The sequence below is a fragment of the Maniola jurtina genome, chromosome 15 (assembly GCF_905333055.1).
Source record: "Maniola jurtina chromosome 15, ilManJurt1.1, whole genome shotgun sequence".
Classification (NCBI taxonomy): domain Eukaryota; kingdom Metazoa; phylum Arthropoda; class Insecta; order Lepidoptera; family Nymphalidae; genus Maniola; species Maniola jurtina.
Genome location: NC_060043.1, coordinates 4,054,433 through 4,079,312, shown reverse-complemented (window position 1 = coordinate 4,079,312; position 24,880 = coordinate 4,054,433). Strand labels below are relative to the sequence as shown.

General features: G+C 37.3%; 3 protein-coding genes across 5 annotated transcripts; 2 read left to right on the top strand and 1 right to left on the bottom strand.

The window, feature by feature from the left end:
* Window positions 1–892: 892 nt before the first annotated feature.
* On the bottom strand, window positions 893–7,668 carry LOC123872475. Of its 2 annotated transcripts, none has more exons than XM_045916757.1 (3): window positions 7,480–7,668; window positions 1,760–1,893; window positions 893–1,462 (listed from the first exon to the last, which is right to left on the bottom strand). In XM_045916757.1, exons 1-3 carry the CDS (start codon window positions 7,530–7,532, stop codon window positions 1,260–1,262), a joined length of 390 nt encoding a protein of 129 aa, XP_045772713.1. In that variant the 5' UTR covers window positions 7,533–7,668; the 3' UTR covers window positions 893–1,259. The 2 variants fall into 2 exon arrangements, with proteins under 2 accessions (XP_045772713.1, XP_045772714.1); XM_045916758.1 differs by lacking the exon at window positions 7,480–7,668 and adding an exon at window positions 2,451–2,580.
* Window positions 2,660–4,477, top strand: LOC123872476. 2 transcript variants are annotated; one of them, XM_045916759.1, is made up of 4 exons: window positions 2,660–3,156; window positions 3,243–3,441; window positions 3,790–3,894; window positions 4,355–4,477. In XM_045916759.1, the coding sequence occupies exons 1-4, from the start codon at window positions 3,152–3,154 to the stop codon at window positions 4,433–4,435; spliced, it is 390 nt and encodes a 129-aa protein (XP_045772715.1). In that variant the 5' UTR covers window positions 2,660–3,151; the 3' UTR covers window positions 4,436–4,477. The 2 variants fall into 2 exon arrangements, with proteins under 2 accessions (XP_045772715.1, XP_045772716.1); XM_045916760.1 differs by having other exon boundaries at window positions 3,790–3,898.
* A 137-nt stretch (window positions 7,669–7,805) lies between the features above and the next one.
* LOC123872305 lies at window positions 7,806–10,884 on the top strand. The gene is made up of 3 exons (XM_045916510.1): window positions 7,806–7,961; window positions 8,771–8,904; window positions 10,149–10,884. Exons 1-3 carry the CDS (start codon window positions 7,903–7,905, stop codon window positions 10,367–10,369), a joined length of 414 nt encoding a protein of 137 aa, XP_045772466.1. The 5' UTR covers window positions 7,806–7,902; the 3' UTR covers window positions 10,370–10,884.
* Window positions 10,885–24,880: the final 13,996 nt, after the last annotated feature.

Here is a 24,880-nt window from a genome sequence, read left to right as displayed (position 1 = left end):
ATCTACTTAATTGACTAGGCAACTTTTTGTCCCGGGAAATTAAACAGTTCCCACGGGATCCTTAAAAACCTAAATCCATGCGGACGAAGTCGCGGGCATTCTCTAGTTTAATATTAGTATCGAGGTAGCTTGCGTCTATCTACTTAATTGACATAGGCAACTTTTTGTCCCGGAAAATTAAACAGTTGCCACGGGATCCTTAAAAACCTAAATCCATGCGGACGAAGTCGCGGGCATTCTCTAGTTTAATATAAAATCACCAAAAGCAACAACTCACTCCTAATTCGATAGCTCTCGCATAACTTTATGTTTGACAAGTGGATACGAGCTTCGAGATGACGTAATTCGACAATCGAAGCTCGATTGAAGCAAGGAATGGCGTTACAGAATACCACTTATGTCAAATTACTCCTCATTTATTCTAACGAAGTAGTTTATCTCACCGCCGCATTCGTCAATGCGGCGCCACCTGTACTATCGAGTTTTACAGAATGCAAATTATCAAACTCATCGCGAATTCACTTGTCGAATTACGAAAATGGCTTTACAGAATAGCCCTACAGGTTGTCGATGAGACATTTGGATTTAATCTTGATATTTGAGGAGCATATCGATACGTAAATGGCACTCGGAATCCAAATTACCTACTTTAAATAAGTATACAGGAGTGAAATTGGATTGAGACTTGAGAGGTGCCTCAAATTCACAACATCTTAGCGCAAAGTACAGAGAAACTTGATTAAAAGGAGGCTGTAATTCACGGCTGTAAATGTGAAATCCAATTTATACAGCAAAACTTGCAAAGCAATCATTTTAGGGAGCTTCAGTTATCATCACCTTAATTATTATCATTAAATTTAAAAAAAAAACATGAAATCAGGAGCATGAAAAATTTATTCAATCATTAAATAGAACAATAGGAACACAAGAAAACAATTTAAAAGGTAAACTTAAAAGAAATGCAGTTCTATGTATAGAAAATAATAAGATTTAACAATGGGTACATAAAACTAGAGCAAAAAGGGCACACGACTAATTTCTAGTTTTATGAAGTCTTAAGCCTAACGTCCACTAGGTCGGTGAATCGAATCGTTTTATTCGCCTCTCATAGTTAATATATCGCCATAATAGGCGCATCTTTTGCGATTCAATTCGGTAGTCGAAGTAGAATACTTGGAGAATAAAACCAAACTAATCCCGACAACGAAAGCAAAAACGAACGAACTATTCTGCATTTTCTGACACTCATTATTCCCGTTTCAGTTTCTCGACGCGTTTGTCATCAAATGGCCCAGCAAGTACGCGTGATCATCATCCCATAGTGTGTGTCCAATTTTGAGAAACTTCTGCACTAATTGGCTGGATACAAGCGCTCCATTTATCGTGTTCTGCTCCCTCATCTTCTGGGCATCTCCGAGAGGAACGTTAAAAATCCGAAGATCTTGTATTTGCGAGATGTTACCTGTGATTAAATGACATGACAGTTGACACAGAGTAAAAATGGCGAACGAGTTCTCATTTTGTATGGACTACATTAAAGTTATGCGTGTTGTATGTGCGTCACAAATGAAAAAGATGATGAAAGAGAGTGCGTGCGATATTGCGTGTACTAAAGGCCCAAAGGGCCAGATTCTTGTGCTATTGCCAGCGATTGTGAGGCAGCATCTAGCTCTAGATAGTGCATGCGTCTAACACAATTTGAAAGCGCATGAGTATACTTAGGAGTAAAATTAGAGGAAGTTATTTAACGTGGATTTACCCGCAGCTCTAAAGTCTGTCCGATGTTCGACGTAGCAATAAGTGTAGCCTATGAAGATGCCAGAGGCGACTGCCGACAGCGTCATGATGAGCAGGCCTGCAGTGAACACTACGCATATCATCCATCTTGGTTTGCTGGAACCAAACTTAATTACGTTTTCCTGACTGAATTTCTACTACAACCGAAGACTAGGCGAAACGTGCATTCTCCTTTATTTCGGTCTCATGGTCCGATGGGACGGTAATCCGACACGACCAGAGACAGATCCTAAGTGTATAAACGTCTAAGCCACATCTGCACCAATTCTGGATTTTTTGTATACTTAAGTGCAGTAATTGACCTGCACTTGAGCAGTGCCGAAGAAGATTTCCGCTGGATATTTTTTTGGAAAAATAAGGAAAAATACTGTTTTGGGCTTACAGCCGATGAAAATGTAAAATATAATGAGAATATGAGAAACAATTTGATTTGATTTGATTAGACGCTACCTACGCCTGAAAAATTTTTGTTACATAAAACAATGATCCGCGAAACTGTAGAATTAATTGCATTTTATTAGTTAAGCATTTCATTACATTTTTGCGTTGGCGTTTTTGTAAAATTTTCTTGAAGGAAAAAGGTATTTTAAATTTTATTAATACCAGAAAGTTATAAAAACTTAATTTGTTCTTTTCTTTAATCTACAACCTACGTTTTTCTACGAACTAAAAACCCACGACTACGACCAAGTAACATTTTAAGGATCCTCAGTAAGAAAGATTTATTTATGAATTTAAAAATTCGAAAACATTCGGAAAGAGCATCTTTTTAGCGCTTATCACAACATATTAAAATAGTCACCACAATATGCTGGCTTTAAATGGCAGGCGTTTTAAAAAATCGCTCGCGCAATAAATGCGTTCAGCAAGGCTATTCACTAAAATACCATCTCGATATCGAAGCTCACTCAAGTGAGATAGCTCACTTCGAAAGCAATCTCACTTCACCTCAGATTGGTATTCTGTAAACATCTGCTACACACATGCGAAGTGAAGTGAGTTTGGAATGCGAACTCGAACGACTAGGGATGTGTTCTCTATGATTAGAGAAATCGGTAAAATAGTTAAATCCTTCTGTTTGAAAAATACGTACACATTTCTGATAAAACCTACGATTTATTGTTTTGTTACTAAGAAATGTACACATAAAAAAATAAATTTCATTTTTTAATGTATAAAATACCGAAATTACATATACGACGATAGACCTTTGCCGCAAAACGGCTGCGAATTAAAAAATTAAAAGTTTGTTTACAATCCAAGTGACATTAGTGATCGAATTCAAATTGTGATTTGTTTACTCTAAGTTTTGAGTGATTTTTGAGCAATTTTTTGAGTATATAATTTATAAAAAATGAAGTAAGTATTGTAATGCTGTTTAGTTACAAATTAAATAGAAATTTAACATGAGTGTCTAACAAGAATACCTTTCGTAATACATACAGCACCAGTGAAAGAGCATCACATCCTTCTCGGGCTCAAATTGAGTCTCTTTTGGAGTACCTTCAGAGAAACCCAAGCCTTGCAAAGGGTTTCTCTAAAGTGCCTAGTGCAAGGAACGCAACCAGAAGATCTTGGGAGGCACTGGCACTCCAACTTAACAGCCTGGGAGGATGTGTGAAAACATCAAAACAGTGGATCAAGGTTGTTCATTTTATTTATTTACGTAGCAACTCATAATTAATTAGTTTTAAGTGCATACCTACCTAATAATATGCTTATTAAAATTGTTTTAGTATTGGGCAGATAAGAAGAGCGCTCTTCGTTATCGTGCTAGAAATAAGTGGTGGTGGGGCAAAGGTGGTGGAGCTAAATGAGTTGGAAGAAAAAATCTTAACTCTCATGGGCGGAGAAAGCTTCGCTACTGGTGATAGACATTTACAAATTAACCCATTTGAAGTATGTTCCATTTTATTATGTAGGTGATTCTAATGTGGTGAGCTTTAAACTGTATAATATACTTTAATTATTGGACAACTATAACAACTTCAGACAACTGCAAGCACAAGCCAAGCAGTGGAGCAAGCTCCTGGAGATCAAAGCATCTCATTGTTGGGATCCCAATTGCTGGAAATTGATGCTCTGCCTCAAACAGAAGTAAGTCAATGTACTTGTACCTGTTAACATGTACCTAAAAAGTATCGGAATTTGTTTAAAAAACTTGGTTGTGCTTAATGTGCTCTGATTCAGTTACATTAAGCTGTTGGTCCAGGTTATTAGCTTTAGCATTTGATCTAAAGCTTTACCTCAATTGGGTGATACTAAACAAAAAGTATATAGTGTGACTAATTCTGTTGTAAGTACACAATCTCTAAAATTACAGGTTTAGACCTATCTACCTACCTATATACTACCTATATTGCTATCTCTCTCATAATGCTCTCTGTGGTAAAGGATAGCATTAAATTTCAATTTGTTAATATAAAACGTCTACGTACAACAGAATAGCCACAGTGTTGTATTTAACATCTGTCAGTGACAAATAAAAAAGGCAAATACTATAATATGCATTTATTTACATTTTATTTGTTATTCACATTATTTGAATTTGTTTTAGGACCATCACATTTACAGAAGCACTCCGAGCACACTGTCAGATTCAGTCATTTCTACTAGGGTAAGGCTAATTTGCTATTGATTTGTGTTAATATCTAATTTTTAACCCCCGACCAAAAAAGAGGGGTGTTATAAGTTTAACGTGTGTATCTGTGTATCTGTGTATCTGTCTGTGGCATCGTAGCTCCTAAACTAATGAACCGATTTTAATTTAGTTTTTTTTGTTTGAAAGGTGGCTTGATCGAGAGTGTTCTTAGCTATAATCCAAGAAAAAGAAAGTTATCAGCTTTTTTCTAATTATTACTGTAACCTTCACTTGTCGGGGGTGTTATAAGTTTTTAATTTACACTTGTATGAGATTGTTTCAATACAAGATGCTTATCCATACTTATAATAAAACTGTAACTGGATAATTTCTGTACATTAAATATATTTTGAAAATTTTAATTTGAGGAAACATTATTATCATATAAATCTGCCCGTACAAAGTAGCGAGCATCAGCTAGAAACTTATATAATACATATATTATATCTAAAAAAACTCTTTCTGCACCCCCCCCCCCCCCCCCCCCCCCCCCACCCCCCAGCCTGTAAATATAGTGTATATGCAGTGTCTGTAAATATACCTTTTACAAGTACTTTTGAATCAAAATATTGAATTAAATTCTACTAAATGTTATCTAAGTAAATTTTTTGTTATAGCACCATCCAACCGTCGAGGTCGCCAAAGACGACTAACAGTGGCACCTCCATCTCAACAGCTGTCTCAATTCTCTACAATGACAGAGAGATTGAGAGAACAGCGGGTTGAGGTGGGCCGCCCCAATTCGTTGCTGTTTGAAAGGATTGTCAACCATATGTACGAAAGGGATACGGTTAGGACAGAGCGATTTGGCAGTAGAAGAACAGCGGATTAAGGTGGACCGCCGCAATTCGTTGGCATCGCATGCGATCGGGGATGGGTTAAAGCTACTGGCGGAAGCTTTGAAAAAATAATTAATAGTAGTAGCTTTATTGGATCGTTTTTTGGATCATTGTTCTTTTTCATATACATAAAAAATATTGTTTTAAATCTATCATCCCTTTTCACTTTTAAATCATACAAATGTTATTTATTTCATGTAAGACAACTAGTATCTCTTAGGCTACAGCCTACAGCCGTGGCTCTATTATCTTAAATTAAATTAGGTAAAATTGTAAATATGTAATTATTTAGATAATATTATAGTGTAGGTATAAGAATACAGGAAAAATTAGAATTATTTATTGCATGCATACTTCTAAGTAGGTACTAAAAATTTAATTTATATACAATCTCAGTTAAGTAATTCTATAAGTATATTTTTTATAGTATAAAGTAAAATAAATTATTGAGAAAATAAATATTTTTAAACCAAAAATGATATTTAATAAATATCCATATTAATATTATAAATGCGAAAGTGTGTCTGTCTGTCCGTCTGTCTGTCTGCCACCTTTTCCCGGCCCAACAGTTTAACCGATTCTAACGAAATTCCGGTAAAGAGTTAACTTATATCCCTGGGACGGACATAGGCTACTTTTTATCCCGGAAAATCAAAGAGTTCCCACGGGATTCCTAACAACCCATCCACTTAACCGATTTGTATGAAATTTAGTATCGAGGTAGCTTGCGTCTATCTACTTAATTGACTAGGCAACTTTTTGTCCCGGGAAATTAAACAGTTCCCACGGGATCCTTAAAAACCTAAATCCATGCGGACGAAGTCGCGGGCATTCTCTAGTTTAATATTAGTATCGAGGTAGCTTGCGTCTATCTACTTAATTGACATAGGCAACTTTTTGTCCCGGAAAATTAAACAGTTGCCACGGGATCCTTAAAAACCTAAATCCATGCGGACGAAGTCGCGGGCATTCTCTAGTTTAATATAAAATCACCAAAAGCAACAACTCACTCCTAATTCGATAGCTCTCGCATAACTTTATGTTTGACAAGTGGATACGAGCTTCGAGATGACGTAATTCGACAATCGAAGCTCGATTGAAGCAAGGAATGGCGTTACAGAATACCACTTATGTCAAATTACTCCTCCGCAGCGGGGTCTTCTCCATCTGACCTATGTCAAGACGGGGGTACGGGCCTCGAGGCGTGGCCTCCTTGCCCGGGTGTGGCGCGGGGAAGAACACTTCCCCGGTAACGTCCTTTAAGCCGTTATCGGCTAAGGCCTGCCTTCTTGGCTTTGGGCCTCGAGGTCTCGGATGTGTGTTGGATCCAGGGCCCCCGTACTGTGGGCGATGGACTCGCCATCGCGCACGGGGCTATTGTCAGGTCCAGTTATGCTTGCGTCGTCCTCGTCGTCATCATCTTCACCAGCAAGTTGCGCTGGTGCGGGTGACTGCAGAAGCTCACGAGGTAGAGGACGCCCATTGGGTGGTCTGTGTTGTAGCGGTGCTATCCCACGGAGGTGTATGTACGGTCCATGGTCCGCGCGGGCAAACATGCGCCGCGCAAGTGCGTGGACGTACTCCTCCACGGTGGGCGTCTTGGTATCACGATGGATGACGTCATTTCTGACGTATCTCGGAGCTCCTACAATCAGGCGCAGGCACTTGTTCTGTTGAACCTGTAGCCGGCGCTTCTGGTAAGCCGAACAAAGAGCGTACCACGCAGGGGCCGCGTACGTCAGGCGCGAACGGACATAGGCTCCGTAAATTCGAAGTTTGGTCTTCGGTGATAGTCTTGAGGTGAGGACTTGGTACAGCATCGACGTGGCCGCCTTTGCGTGGTTCACGGCGTGGTCCACCGTGGGAACCATGTTTAGGTTACAGTCGATGCGGCACCCCAAGTAGCACACCGAAGTCTGCCACTCTATGCCCTGGCCTCGAAGTTGGAGCTGACGTAGCGGCTTCCGAACTCCGAACAGAATGGCTGCTGTTTTCCCCACGTTGACAGCCATTCTCCATTTGTCCAGCCATTCAGGAAGCGGCGCCACCTGTACTATCGAGTTTTACAGAATGCAAATTATCAAACTCATCGCGAATTCACTTGTCGAATTACGAAAATGGCTTTACAGAATAGCCCTACTGTTTGGACTAATGGAAAAGACATTCTGGTAGGTCATGGTATTGGTATGCTTGCAAACTTACCCCTTCAAAGAATTTTGAAGATTCTCTGGTTTTAGAATTATATACCCAGTCATATTCTGAAATATAGTAATAATAGATAGTTATATTATTATTATATAACTTTTATTTAAAATTGAAAAGAAAAAACACGAAATTAATTTGACAATTGTTTATTGTGTTATCAAACAATGCACTCTCGATACCTCTCGATTCTAGGAACACCTGACAATATATGTTATTCGTAGTCTCGATTGCAATAGTTTGTCCTAGTGTGCTATGCCTGGTGTATAAATTTATTATTATCTATGATTTTGTCACAGTTTTGACAATTGTTTTGATAGGTTTATTTCTGTTTATTTATATATCTCTATGATTTATATTTTTACACAATTTTTTTACAATTTTTATACTTACTTGTTTTTATTTTTATTTTGTTGAAATAGTATGTGTAGTTGCAGCAAATGTACATATTGCATGGGCAATATAATTTACATATGCGAGAGGTAAGTCGTTGTGTTAGATATAATTACCTACCTACTTTAAATATAGACTCAAGCCATAACTTTTTATGGAGATAGAGTTGTTCGCTCATAAAACAAAACTGTAAAGATTTTGGACCTTTGGAGGTCCAAAATCTCTGTCTATACTTACTTTAAGTTTTACTTGGTTTACTTAAAAGGTAAACAAGTTTTTCGTTGAAATGCCTAAGAGGCGTACTATAAGCCACAATAGTAAAGATAGAGCTAACTCCAGCTCTAAAGCGTCTAAAGTGGTCTAAAGCGCCGGGCAAATCGCGTCGGTTACGCATTTATCCGAGGTTTCTGTGATTTGTTTATCTTTTAAGCAAACTAAGGAAAAACTGACTATATCAAATAGGTACGACAAGTGGCGTGCAGCTCATAGAGGTATAAACGTACTGCCTACCCTAGTTGTAATAAATCAACACTTATTTTCCATTAGAGGATGCCCGCGGCTTCGCCCGCGTGGATTCTGTTTTTTTTAAATCCCGTAGGAACTCTTTGATTTTCCGGGATAAAAAGTAGCCTTTGTCCTCCCCCGGGATGTATCCCACGTCTGTACCAAATTTCATTAAAATCGGTTCAGCGGTTGGGCTGTGAAAACGTAGCAGACACAGACAGACGGGCACACTTTCGCATTTATAATATCAGTATGGAAGTATGGATTATAACCTGCCAGAAAATAAGTTCATACCTTTATGCTTACCCTGTCTTTAAGCTGTGCAAGCCCCTACCGTACCGTACCGTAGGAGGTAGGATAACCTTAACCATAGTGATGTTTGTACTTTGTACAGGTTAGCATCATGTTTCGCCGCGACGTCGGTGGTCACGTGCATAGTCGCCACACTGCTAGTAATGCTGGCCCTCGGCATAGGACTCGGCTACAACTACTGCTTCGTTGACTTGAAAACTGGCAGATATAAAGATGGTACCTACCTATTTCTCGGCAATAGTTATAAGACCGCAGGGCACGCAATCGTTGCATTTTTTCATCCTTATAAAATCCTAAAGATTCCTAAAGGTCTATAAATCTAAAAGGTCCTACTACCTACTCCTCTCGGCCATCATTTTTCGCGCGGCGATATTCGGCGCTACGAATGACAATATAGGTACCTAATACCTATAGCATCTTTGGGGGGTATAATTATACTACCAATACCGTATCGCAACTCTGAGATTGCATAATTTCAAGAACATCCAAATATATTGCGATTAGATTGTTTGATCCTGTCAACACCATCAATATTTCCTAGATACAGGATAAGGAATATTTTCGCGATATCGCGTATAGCCTGATAATATTAATAGAATATTTCCACCTAAGAACATTAAGTCGAAAAATATCGGCGAGAATTCAACGCCTCTTGGCGTAGAAAGCATTCTCGTCTCTTCTCGAAAGTTCTAAGTGCATCGGGAGTCCGCCTAAGTATAGACACTACAGCCTAGGAATCAATGTCATGTTAGTTTCAATAGATAACGTTTCACATTGTACATATTATATGCTAGGAAACTAAAGCATTACTTACGGTCACATAGCAATAATAATTGCTTCTTGTGTAAACCTGGAGTCTATCAAATCGGCTTTGAATATTAAGCAAGATCCAAAAGCCTTGCTGTACATTGCTTTGCTTACTACCACGAAGAAGGGAATTAAGTTATCTGATACAAGATCCACGCAAGCATTGAACAATCACTGCTAATAAGTAAACTTTTTTATTCCTATTAGTGTTGCTAAAATAATTTTGCCCCTTTATTATCATCATCATCATCACGTGCCCTATTCAAAATTAAGTTTGGCGGTCAGCATACGAAAAGCTTCTTTCTATCTAAATATCTTAAGCAGTTTCTTTTAACTTTGGGGAGCTTATGCAAGAAGTTATTTAAACTAATTGCTAAAATATTCAAAATATTCAAAAATCACAGATATGAATATCAAAATTTTCTAGAAGGATTTATCAAACGCGCTCCATCTTAGGCTGCATCATCATTTACCAGCAGGTCTGATGCCAAGCACTGGTCTATTAATAAAAAAAAATCTAACACATAATATTATAGGAGTGATAGGACAATGATGAAAGACTATTTAGAATCTTGGAAACGTTACTTTTAACGATAGATATATTTATAGCTATATTTTGCTTATCTTGTACAATATAGATAATTGTTTTACAGATAATAGGGATCTTTTTGCAACATTGACACCAGTGGACTCTACAACGACGGGTAAATCGGATTCTGTTGAGACACATCCGACGCGGGAATCTATAACACCGTTGCCAGTCAAGATCGCTCCTACGATGGTCGTGCCATTGTTCGGCGGGATCGACTTCTCTGTACTAATACAGAAGATAAAACAAAAAAAACAGAATTACACTATGCACTTGATGGTTTAATGTAACCGCATGCTAGCACTAGGTACTGCACTTGATAGTTTAATGTAAAGCATGCTAAGTAGCCGTGCGATGGTCGATCGTCGAAGTTTGTTATGAAAAGTTCTCATTTTTTACTTTTGAAGTCCATAACTTCTAAACTATCAAGGTTGCAATTTGCACCGTTGTTCATTAGGACCGAGGGAGCTGTTGTAACTTGTAGTACAAAAGATAATAGAAAGAAAACGGATATGCATGGATGTAACTGTTCTAGACTCATGATGTGACCTAATCACCTTGAAGAGATCTCGTCGCTTCTGTATGAAGCTTATATATTTTCATTGTTTTCAAGTCAGTTATAAACATAAATTTACTTAAAGCGGCTCCATTCAAGCAAAGTTGGTACAGTGGATATTTAAATCTGACTTCATATTATATTAATTTTACTAAGTTGAAGGTTTTATTCATCTCAATCGGTCCAATTATTGCGTGAATCAAAATATTTAAATACTTAAATTTAAATAAATGTATTTATTCATTCTAGTGTTTACTTCTATTTATATTCTTAGCTAACCAAAATACAGCAGACCTTAAATTAAATAATTGTAAATTTTCACTATCAAAAAATTACACTGTTTGAAATCTGCGCGCACATAACATGAAGCTTGTGTATTAAAATTACATCTTTTTGTTAGGTAACCTTTTTTCATCAAAGAAGATCTGAAAGAAATTATAGAAACTGTACCACTATATTGACGTATTTTTAAATTTGCAAAAACAAAAATTATTTTAGGATAGATAGCTACTTCAGTTCATTAGGAGATTCGTAGTAGAACTAGAGAAACCAACATAACTCAGCGGGTTGCGAAGCTGAAGTAGCAATGGGCTAACACTTAGTTCGAAAAACCAATAGACGGTGGAGTCTCAAGGTGCTAGAATAAGGCTAGAATACCTCGCACTTGAAAGCGCAGGCGACATCAAACGTATCGTAGGGAGCTGCTTCAGGCGGTGCAAAACCGTAACCGTAACCTATACGTGCCTTTACCCAGCAGTGGACGTTGATAATGATGATGATGATTAAGGTTGGCGTACAACAAACAAAGGCCAACGCACACCAGCGATGTCAGGGCAGGAGATTTAGCCGCCGGCCAGCGCAAACCGATGATGTCAGTGGTCAATTAGATATCAAGGCATGACGACAGCTACCAAGACATCCCGTGGCATGCCGAGGACCAGTGGACACCAGGGACGGCAGACCAGAGGATTTAACTATTAAAAGGACGACTACGCAACTCAGTTGAAAAGTTGGCGTCGCGTGCCTTGGCATCCCTCAGCATGGCCTATGCTAAGTTCTAACACGCGCCATTTAAGTTTTTATTCTTACCTTATTCACAAAAGTTTATATAATAATAATCATGGCAAATCCGGCCACAGCTGTTTCATAGAATTATATATTATTATTCCTATAACAACAGCTAAACTGAGAGGTATAATAAAACACAGTAATTTGCATAATACATCAAACACGCAGCAACTAAAAAGAATAGCAAAATGTAATAAACTAGTGGAAACTAGACGGGACAATAAACATTACTAAATCAATAGATAAGCATGGATTGACAAGCTTATTTTAATAACTGAAGTCATACTCTACCACATTCTATAAATCTAATTGTAATGTGCCATTGTGCTTGTTCCTTGTTCTGTTCACAGACTTTAAATTGCCTCTTAACCACAGAGTACATTGAATATCTGTCGACTGTCAGATTTTTTACCCTCTAGTTCTCTGTTCTCTATTAACTTCCCATATGCCATCTATATGCAAAGTTCACCTCTGCTTTTTAAAGTGTGCTATAGGTATCACTCTACAGAGGAATATGATCTACATAAATATTTTAGGTACGAGTAGGGTACGGGTCTCATAGCAGAGCAAGTTCCCTGGTCCGTCAGACTTTTTTTATTTTTTGCCGACGGAAAGTGTCTGGCAGTTTTGAATACTAAGTAAAAATAAATATAGCACTCGCAAAAGTAAGTAATGTTTTAGTTTTGCGTACCTATAATAGCAGCTAATACCTATAAATTGGCCATCGGCACAAGCTAGCAGACTACACAGCTATACACTAACACTACTTAGTTACCTACGGATTAAAAAAAACCTAAATCCAGACGGACGAAGTCACAAGCATCATTTAGTCACACTATCACACTAATATTTGTGTGTATGTGTGTGTGTGTATGTTTGTTACTCTTTCACGCAAAAACTACTGAACGGATTTGGCTGAAATTTCAAATGGAGATAGATAATATCCTGGATTAGCACATAGGCTACTTTTTATCCCGGAAAATCAAAAAGTTCCCACGGGATTTGGAAACACCTAAATCCACGCGGACGAAGTCGCGGGCATCAGCTAGTAATCTATATAATATAAGATGATGCCCGGGCAATGACTTCTCCGGGACTTCATTCGGGTGGATTTAAATTTTTAAAAATTCCGTGAGAACTTTTATTTTCCGAGGCAAAAATAGCCAATGTCCTCCACCGAGATACAGGCTATCTCTGATATTATTGTCTTTCATCAAAGTCTGTTAAGCGGATGGGCTAGCAGTCGGACAGACACATTTTAGCATTTATAATATTGGTAAAAGTAGAAATAAGAAAAGAAGATAGTATTAGATAGCATTTTCAATATTTTTAAGAAACTTTCATAAAATTGTAAGATTCTTGAATATATTTGAACTTTGTTTGAACTTTATTACTCTCAACTGAATCACAAATAACGACTAAGAAAAAATATTTCTTATAAATCTGATCGCTTCGTTGAGAGCAGGGATGACATCGTCTTGGAAGATATACATTCCAACGGCAGCCGCTATCAATAAAGGTAATACTATGAAGCAACATGATTTACATAAGCAGACTGGGCACATGCTGAAAGAAAGGAAAAGTTTGTGAGATCGCACAGGATACTGGCGGCGCAACAGGCGAATACTTAACAGTACCTTCCTGGTACAAGAGGATCAGGATGGCTGGAACATGAGAGAATTTAAAAGTTTAAGCTATTCCAATAATTTAAATCAAGGTCTAAAATAGTAGCAAATAGGTACTAAACCTATTTGCTACTATTTTAGACCTGACATCAAATAATAATTAATTAGTAGGTATCTCGATAAAGGGGGAGAAATATTATGACAAAAATGGCCAGCCATTACGCAATAAAGAGCAGTTCAGATCGCACAGCGCTGCGTCCAAAAATTCAATAAAGGCCTCTCTTTCGAACGTGTAACTCTTATAATATCTTATATCTCTCTCTTTTAGAAGATAATTCTACACGCACGAAATTCTACTCGAATTTGTGGTAGGACGAATAGTTGAGGATGCGTGGCGTAGCTGTAGTTGTGACAGGTAAAAATTTTCATACACTCCTCAAAGGATTTGGCGTAAATTACATACAACGAGTAAATAAGGGTATGAATGATAAATTGAGGTATTACATTTATATGAGAAACTTATAGTAGGACGAAGAAGAAAAATTAGGTATTATAAAGTGATTTGATGTTTTACCACATCATATTAAAATTGCACGCGGAGCGGGTGCTACGTGCACTTTTGTTAGAGATTATATTGCATTCCTTCCACCATTATAACTCATAGCTTTGTTGCTTTATTTAATAAAAATCTCTTGTGAAACTCAATGTCATGCCATTTATGACGATCATAAACCTTTCATAACCATATGTTATAAAGGTAGGTAATGGGTAGGTATATATTATAGAATATAAATAAATAGTTCTTTAATCTATGATATAACCAATGGTCATAAATCGAAGAGTCATAACTATTACTTTATGGTCATAACTGAAGAACCAGCAAGTAGCACGGGTTTCTACTATCTAAAGACTACCTGCGGGGTAGACCCCGCAGGTAGTCTTTAGATAGTAGATCCACACTAGAGTGTGGATCCGAGATATGATCTACTCATTCTGAGAGGAGACCCATGGTCAGTAGTGGACGAGAAATTGATCAATCATGATGATGATGATGATTAACGTTAACGGATTCAAGAAAATTCAAAAGTACGGGAACAGACTAAGTACAGAGGATAAACTGAATACCTACAGGAAAATATTTCAGATTATAATATATAAGATTAATTTGCATGGGTAAATCGGTAGAACATGAATACAAAATACTCGTATCTTTTTAAATGCAAATTGCCGTCTCCATGTTTCACGACACACGGTCTACATTGAATCTCGAATTTCGTCCTAACTTGCAAGCTTATGAATTTACAATGCGTGGAATGTGTTTGAATAGGGTCGGTTTCAGAAATTTTATGCAAAGGAAAAAACTCCTTTGCTCGCATTTTGCTTTAAATACTGAACAAGCACAAAGTCAGCCAGTCATAAAAATAATTTAGGTAAATAATAAACTCCTTTGCAAAATAACGGACAGACAGACAGACAGACGGATGGACGGACGGACGGACGGACAGACGGACGGGCGGGCAGGCGGACGGACGGACGGACGGACGGACGGACACATACACACAAACTTTCGTCTTTATAATATTAGTGTGATTTGCTGCGGTCTCTACGGCCGAAAGGAATTACTCGTATGCTCGTACCAAGTGTTTGCCTCTGGTCTACTAATTTTTGCTTGATTGTTGAATGTTTCTATGTAACTCAATAAGGAAATATTTTACCTGAGGCTACATTGCTCTTGATGACTCTCTTTTAATCAATCTTTGACAGTGCTGATATCATTGACATCTCATAGCACTCTATAGTCCGCAAGTAAACCTTAGACCAAGGACTAAGTAAGCTCCTTAGTAAGTGGACCTTAGTTAAGGACATGGTCAGCTGTGAAAACAAAGGTTCAACTTTTTTAAACCTTTTGCCTCTTTTTTGGATGAGGATGGTTCCTTAAGCTCTGGATCATCTCAGGAAGGATTGGAGGTGACGTCGACGGGTAGATAATAAAATGATCATGATAATTATGATATGGAAGCTGTGTGGTTATAACGTCCGCCTCCTAATCGGAGGTCGGGGGTTCGATCCCGGGCACGCACCACTAAATTTTCAGTTATGTGCGTTTTAAGCAATTAAATATCACTTGCTTTAACGGTGAAGGAAAACATCATGAGGAAACCTACATGCCTGAGAGTTCTCCATGTTCTCAAAGGTGTGTGAAGTCTGCCAATCCGCACTGGGCCAGCGTGGCGGACTATGGCCTAAACCCTTCTCATTCTGAGAGGAGACCCGTACTCAGTATTGGGCGGAAATGGGTTGATCAAGAATTATGATATTTTATCTATCTTGCAATTGGTAAAAATTGTTTTTACAAAATGCTTTGTTAAGCTCGCTCCATTTAATAAAGCACAGAAATGCTAAAATTATTTAGTATTCCCGGACAATTTACCGTCGCCGTCAATTTGTGAAGCGGGAGAACAAGTCAGTTTATCAGATTGAAAATTTAGTTATCGAGGTTTAACATTCAATACTTTGTTATCTCACTTTGCCACCGTCTGCTGCATAAACAATGGCTACGAGTATTTACTTCTGTTTTGTTTATATTACGGGCGAAACCAGCATGATGGAAATTAGATTGGGCTGACAATATTATTCTATACTTTCTTATCATCATCATCTCAATCATCATAAAATTGTTATCCCATATTTTGCGCTATAGTAGAAAGGCCTCTAATACAGGATATTTCTATTAATATAGGCCCGTTGCACTGTTTTATTTTGTTCCTTCTGTATCTTGTATGTTTTTTGTATATTATGTACCTTCAAATCAAGACTGTATAGGCATCTTCTAGGCAAGCGCACTCCATCTTAGGGTGCATCGTCACCTTCCAGTAAATCTGATTGTAGCGAAGCACTAGTCTATAAAGGAGATTTTGTAGAGTTTTTTGAGAGTATTGGATATTTTCGTGGCATTGTTAAACAATTAATTAAGTACCTAGTTCATTATTAATGACCTATGAGCGTTGAGCGTATTGCTCGACGCCAACAAGAGTTTAAACTGATATGTTACATTATGCATGTTACGCCTCTAGGGACTCGCCAGCTTGCTAGAGACCTATTTCAGTTCGGATTTCAAGTCAAGCAGTCACGTACAGAGAGTTCACCCTGTGGGAAAATAATAAACTTAATTAACTCTATATTTGTTACCTGGATGGAACGAAATCCGAACTTAAATTCAACGATCGCGAATAATAAATTCTATTTATAGCCGTTGATGCTTAAAAACAAGTGTAAATTAAAAATTTATAACACCAAAAGTTACAGTAACTAGAAAAGAGCTGATAACTTTCAAACGGCTGAACTGATTTTCTTGGATTATAGCTAAGAACACTCTCGATCAAGTCACCTTTCAAACAAAAAAAAAAAACTAAATTAAAATCGGTTCATTAGTTTAGGAGCTACGATGCCACAGACAGCTGATACACAGATACACAGATTATTTCCATACCGAAATGAATTTGGAAATATTACTTAGTTGGTGAGTGGGTATCCATGAAAATATTCTTCAACATAATTCACTACCCATATTAGGCATTAATGAGCGTGTTTGTTTGTTGGTTCGTTTGTTTCTCTTTCAATCACATCGTACCTAACGGAGCAACGTATCGACGTTATTTTTTGCACGGTTATAGTTATAAACCTGGAGAGTGACATGGGCTCTTTTATCCCCGAAAATCAAAGAGTTCCCACCGAATTTTTAAAAAACTAACGAACGAACGAAGTCGCGGGTATCAGCAAGTAAAAAGACACCTAAACAAAATAGAGGCAGCTTAAGTAGAGAGATTTTCACAATTCGAGGAGGAATAATGGCTTTATTCTCATGAGGCAAGTCCTCGGTTTACTCTCAGGCACACGTCATGGTCTCACAGAAAACAGTTCCGATTGCGTTGCCGTCAATATTGGATGAACACATCGATACTCGAGAAAATGGTTACTAGGACGCATACTTTAAAGTATTAAGGACCTTACTGCAAAGTAATAGAGTTTAAACCTGAGACGCGTTTCAGGATGTATTCGTTTTGCAATTTTTCAATAGGAAAGATTTAAAACGGACATGATTGTAGACGACCTGATGGCTTCTCAAGTCTGAATTGAAATTGAAATTGCAATTATAAGTCCTGGTATCATTTTCCAATTACTTAGATATATCTTCAGTTGTCATGTAAATAAGTAAAAGTAGGCATATTGCTCTGGTTGGTTTTGAAAATTTGAACACCAGAGTGATTTGAACACTGAGGTGTGGCCAAGGTCATAGTAGGTAGCAAGTTAGTAAAGTAAATAAATAAGTAAGTAAGCTAGCAAGTAAGTAAGTAAAAGTAACAAGTAGTAGGACTGTAGTTATAAAAATATTATTATAACAGGCATAGGGAACGTTTTTAATCCTGAAAATCAAAGAGTTTCCTCGGAATTCAAAAACCCTAAATCTACACCAAAGAAGTAGAAGGTACCATCTATTTGTACAGAGATAGTTTGCATCTCGGAGACAAATATAGGGCTACTGTCACATGAGTAGATGTTACTATTATTCCAGAAAAATAAAGTGATCCCTCGGGATTTTTAGAAAACCGAAATCGCGGGCATCATTTAGTGATTCAATATTTTTCTTCCATCAACTCCCTACCTAGGTCTATGAGTGTTTATTTTGCGAGCAAATATCTATCACCGGAAATGAGAAATACGGCCGGGCCGGTGATGGAACGCACTAACTGAATTTCAGGTAGGATCGTATAATTTGAGCCGTCATATTAAATAACTAGCGATCCAACCCGGCTTTGAACGGGAGAGGAACTATTCCACTATAGATGCATTGTTTTCGAGTATAACTTTTAACAATAACTACCTACTGTCCAAAAGAGTATGATTGCGTTATCACTTATCAGGTATCAATATTAAAGATAGTTAGGGAAGTTACTTCCTTCTATACGAAAGTATAGGGGACCGTTCTAGTCGAATCGTTTCAATAAAATAAGTCCTAAGTAGATATTTTAGTCTCAAAAAATATGAAAAGTGAAAGTGGATATACTCGTATATTATAATAATATAATAATATTTATACTACAGCATGATGTCTCGGCATAAAATGCAGTACATCATACTAAAGATAATTATAATTTAAGGCTTAATGCGATAATTTATTCATTTATTTGTAGCATGCCACATTGTCGCATGTTGTTGCTCCGGCGTAAAAAAGCCTTTATATCTGCTCTGAATAATTCACCGAAATATAAACGCTGGAGTTTCTATGCTGAAAATAGCTATTGAATTTGATTTGATCAAAAACGTACACAAACTTTTTCGCTCAGGTACGATACAGTATGAGTTATGGGCAAAGTTCGCCAGAGCGCTGTATATTTACAAGATTTTATCTTAGTCGGTCTGTGTAATCATACATGAGTTATATGGCATAAAGTCATATCGTGGATATTCCTGGCATCATTTTATTGTGTAACTATCGTGTAAACGGAGCGCCTCTGTTTAAACAGGTGAAACTGTAAAGAGCGATAATCCATACTTCCAGAGGCGGTCTTAGCCATTGCGAGGCTCCGGGCGGCAGGTCTTGCGAGGCCCTAGTTTGTTCTTCGTGAAAAGTATGTGATGCGAAAGTAGGTCTGTTTGTTTGTTTAGGTATTTTTCATGTTTGAGGAGAAATGCTAAAGTTATACAAATAAATAGAGTTTTAAAATATTTTACATTAAAAGATTTACAAAATTAGCAAATACAGAGATGATAAATTTTAAAATTGATATAAGTGGCTTTTCCTAGAACTAAAATCTTTAATTAAAGCGCAATAATCTAACGAATGATAAGACGAAAGATCCACGTAGATTTACCTGCTTTTTTTTGATACCTCGTTTCCTTTTTGAACTACCTGACTCAATTTTTCTGCCGGCATCACGATCACGCGAACTCATTTCGTGAATCTTGTTTTGTTTCGCACAAACAGGCAGAAATAATTTTTAAGTATCACACAGTTTTTTTTACTTTTACCTTACTCAATACTTCAAATACTTTAATTTACACATGTCCAGCTCACTCAATCCTAGAACGTAATCTTGGATACTTAGAATAGAACTGTAACTGGACGATTTCTGTACATTTGATATATTTTGAAAATTTTAATCGCAGAAAGTATTATTATCGATATAGATCCCAAACAATTTTTTTTAGAATTTTTGTCTGTCTGTCTATCTGTCAGTCTATCTGTCTGTACGCGCATCATGCGAAAACTACTGAACGGATTTAAATGAAAGGTGCACTGAAAGTGCTCCGGGTTAATATATAGGGTAGTTTTCATTCCAAAAAAATTAAGGATTCTTCGAGATACAGGATCAAGCTTTTTATCGATTTTACTCAATAACTCCGTCAAATTTAAACCGATTTTCACAAATTTTTTTTTACAAAGGTATAGTACTGTCAGGTTGGTACCATGTAAGGTTGGTGAAGATCTGATGAACAGTTTCGGAAATAGAGGCTAGAACTCCTCAACGGGTAACAGCATAACGATCGCGATCAGTATAATAGCTTAGTAGAAAGTAGACTCTTAGTCATAACTAGTTGACCCGCCCCGGCTTCGCACGGGGAGTCTACCTGTTCCATAATACCACCCATATTTTGTCTATGGAATAGATAGGCTCCCTGTGCGAAGCTGGGGCCGGTCAACTAGTATATTCAATAAAATTGAAAGATATGTAGCGAGCGCAACTTTTTTGTTTAATACAGATAAAAAAGAGAAATATAAACGAGCTCAGCCATAACAAAATTTTATGTTTCAAAGCACCTCACTCTACTTTTCTCATGTTTTTTATCCCGGGAAGACAAAGAGTTCCTAGGGGGATTTTCAAAAACTTACCATGTGGATTAAGTTCCGGGTATCAAATAATATACAATTAAAGCGCGAGCGAAGCGAGCGCGAAATTTTTGATATATTATTTACAAAAAAAACCATATTAATATTAGCCAAAGTCCTTTTCAGGGCCCATCTTCTTAGCTAAAATTTGGTATAATTCAGAGATAGCTTGCGCACAGATACTTTATCCCGAGTTTCCACGACGTTTTTTAAAACCCGAATCGATGGGAACGAAGTTTCGGGCATCAACTAATACAATATAAAAGCGCGAGCGAAGCGAGCGCAAAATTTTCGATAGGTATATTTAAATAAGAGAATGGTAAATTCGAGCCTTCAGGTCCAAAATGTTGAATTCCTAAAATGTTGAAATCTTATAATGTTGAATTTGTTGTGTGAATGTTGAAATATTTGATTTATCGCGCAAAATGTCAGAAAAAATACCCGAGTATGGAACCCTCGCCTCGGTGCGTGAGTCCGACTCACAATTGGCCGGTTTTTTTTTGTGAATTACGTATAAGCATATGCGAATTAAAAGCTTACTTTTAAGATTCAACATTTAATTTTGGGAATTCAAATTCAACATTTTGCGAATCCAACATTTTACGAATTCAACATTTTAAGCCTGAAGGAATTCGAGAATTAGTCTATTTTAAGCTTTCTTTGACTGGGAGTTTGAACCCCCAAAACCTTACCAGTAACAATTTTGTAACTCATACTACAAGCAAAATAATTCTAAGGTGACAAGAACTGACGAACGAAATAAAATACGGGGATTGCCCGAGCGATGAATTAGTTATCTAACTTTATTTTAATTGACCGTTATTTAATAACCTTAATAAGTAATTAAAGATCAGAATCAAAAGTTTTAATTAAAAAATATGTTTAAAAAATGTATATTTTTTATAATTTGCTTGGGTTGTTGCGCGAGGCCCCTGCAAGAGCGAGGCCCCGGGCGATTGCCCCGTTCGCCACCCCCTAAGACCGCCACTGCATACTTCCATATACTTACTAATATGTATTATAAATGCGAAAGTGTGTCTGTCTGTCTGTCTGCTACCTTTTCACGGCCCATAAGTTTAAGCGATGCTGACGAAATTTGGTACAGAGTTAGTTTATATCCCGGGGACGGACATAGGCTACTTTTTATCCCGGAATATCAAAAACCTACGTCAACGCGGACGAAGTCGCGGGCATCCTCTAGTATCCTTATAATAATATTATGTAGTACTAGCGACACACCCTGGCTTTGCACGGTTGCAATGTAAACACTAATGTGGTTATTTTGTTGTATTTCAAAAGAATAAGGCAGCATTTTCGATGAAAGCTCTCAGTCGGCTTGATTTCTCCCGATATCTTGATCAATTATCATCCAACAAAATAACACAAAACAATTTTAAACTTTAGTAATAACTTCTTCTTGAATTACTCTATCTATTGATCAAAACTCCACTAAAATCTGTTGCGTAGTTTAAAAGATCTAAGCATGCATAGGGGTAGACAGTGGGAAGCGACTTTGTTTTTAACCCCCGACCCAAAAAGAGGGTTGTTATAAGTTTGACGTGGGTAGGTATCTGTGTATCTGTCTGTGGTATCATAGCTCCTAAACTAATGAACCGATTTTAATTTAGTTTTTTGTTCGAAAGGTGGCTTGATCGAGGGTGTTCTTCGCTATAATCTAAAAAAATCGGTTCAGCCGTTTGAAAGTTACCAGCTCTTTTCTAGTTACTGTAACCTTCACTTGTCGGGGGTGTTATAAATTTTCAATTTACACTTGTTTACTATGTAGAGAGAAGTCATAGCAAAACTAAATTTCATTACTTTCATGAACGTTCTGGGGTGACAATAGGTATGCGTGGGCGCTAACGAACTATTTGTATTTCGATGGTAGGCGCAGTTAAAAAATCTGATATCCCTGGCTATATCGGAGTTGACAAACATATTAATTGGACCGCACTGTTATATCCGAAACCCAATATGTTATACCCGGCTGAGTTTGTTGTGGGCTCTTTTTTTTCAGACGACGCGTTTGAAATCCTTCTTGAAATGGCACAGTACCCGATTTGAATTTGAATTTACTAAGTATTTTTCCGGATTGTTCGACAATCGCACTAACAGTTAGGTAAATATTCCACTTCCGATCTGTTAGAGCAGCAGTTGGGCGCAGTTAGTAATGGCTATTATGTATTCTGAGGTAATAGATAGAACCAACCTCTCTTTCGGAAATATTGAAAACGTTTTGAGGTTTATCTAATGAGTAGTAGGTACCTATCTATTATTTGAGTTGGCTGCCTTTCGTAGCCCGTATTTATACTACTGATAACCATAATGTTGATCATGTTATAGCAAGCAGGATTATTCGGCTTGATTCAAATTACGTTAGATATCTACTACCTTAGGTATATTATGGAATTTAGGCATAATATGATGGTAAATTACGGCTATACATTATACAATAACTATTCTACTAGCTAACATGTTCCTGTTTTGGGCGAGCAAAGGTGTGTCTGTCTGTCTGCCTGTCTAGCTTTGCACAGCCCATCAGATTAACCGATTTTAACGACATTAGGTACAGAGGTAGCTTGCATCCCGGGAATGCAGATAGACATAGATACAGATATGAGTTTAATGGTTAGTAAGTTCAATTGAGAATCAAACTACACTTCAAGTATGGAAACCGCTTATTTCTATAAAGAGCTATACATGTCTTGATTCGTTTTTATTACATATACATACATTACATATACAATATACATACATTACATATACATCACACTAATATTATAAAGGCGAAAGTTTGTATGTGTGTGTGTGTGTGTTTGTTACTCCTTCACGCGAAAACCACTGGACGGATTCGGCTGAAATTCAGAATAGAGATAGATAATATCCTGGATTAACACATAGGCTACTTTTTATCCCGGAAAATCAAAGTGTTCCCACGGGAGTTCGAAAAACCTAAATCCACGCGGACGACGTCGCGGGCGTCAGCTAGTATCTTGATAATATTTCTTCCTCATCCATGTGACGTGGTATGTCCTTATAGTATCAACCTATTAAGGCATATTCTAAACCTGTATAAAATTTCTATATTTCTATTTTTTTAATAGACCGCTATCAAGAGTAGTGACTATAAACGGCTATCGGGAGTTATGTTCCAGTTGATTTCACCGCTCCATGCACGTAAATCAACGCTGCACCGCAATATACGAGTAGTTACGCTTGCACCTTTGATCTGCTAGGTACATAAACGCCGGTGTTTAGATCGCGCAGCTAGTTAATTTAACTCCCACATCACTCGTAAGAAATTATTTACTGCTGGAGGTTTTATAGAATTATTAGAATTTGAGATGCTGAATAATACTTGCCTACATTTGCTATAGTAGACGATCATACTTAGTTTTCATTTTTTAACCCCCGACCCGAAAGAGGAGTGTTATAAGTTTGACGTGTGTATCTGTGTATCTGTCTGTGGCATCGTAGCTCCTAAACTAATGAACCGATTTTAATTTAGTTTGTTTTTGTTTGAAAGGTGGCTTGATCGAGAGTGTTCTTAGCTATAATCCAAGAAAATCGGTTCAGCCGTTTGAAAGTCAGCAGCTCTTTTCTAGTTACTGTAACCTTCACTTGTCGGGGGTGTTATAAATTTTCAATTTACACTGCCCAAGAAAAAAGATTTTTGTTGCCAGGGTTACATGTTTTCAGGGTTCATGTATGTACACGTAATATTATGTGAGTTTCTTTATTCCACCATAAATTCTAAATGCCTGAACAGATTTGGATCTATGGATTACCGTTAGAATTTTTATAATATCTTAATCTTATAAACTGGCTATAAAGAATGAAAATTCAATATGGCGTCATTTTCAAATGGGGTTTTAAATTTTTTTATTAAGTACGACTTGTTCCATCTGAGTAAGTGCCAATAAGGCCCATATCAGGCAAGGTTGGTAGCGGGCAGCGGCATGGGAGGTGGTGGATTGAATAGTAACCATCATTTTCCCTGCATTCCTCATTGCTAAGGTTCTTGATTTTCGCACGGATCCCCTTTTTTCGTACGTTGGACTTCCAAAGAATCAGATTTATGGAACTGTTTACGGCATTATGGAGACGAAGTAGACAGGTGTAACGGATCATACAAGCATGGGGTTCAAAATATTATTTTGAGGAAACCGTAAATGGGCTGAATTGCCTGAAAATTCGTCAGGTAGAAGCCGATGTTTTGGCTTTGGACTAATCGCTTTGGACATTGGTAATTGCAATAGGTAAGTATATTGTTAATGGCAAAACAATACAATGTGCTTGCTAAAAATGTTTATTATTTATGGCTTGGTGTTGAATTGGTCGAAACTTGATCTTGTCTTAATCTAGACTTGATAATGACTTTGTTGTAACTTAGTCTTGACTTGGTCTTGTCGTCGTATTGACTTAGTCAAATGGTAATTAGTTAAATGGTCTTAAGTGGTCGTGATCTAGTCCGGTGGCACACTTGCTGTACAAGCCCAAAAGCCCGTGCTCTTAACTAATTGTTTCTATGCTCTATAACCGGGAACAGATTTCGAACGTCATTGTAGTATTAACGAAATCTTGGGTAGTCCCTTTTATCATTTATTATTATTAATAAAATAAAACAAATGCATACTCTTCATTGTCTTTTAATTTAA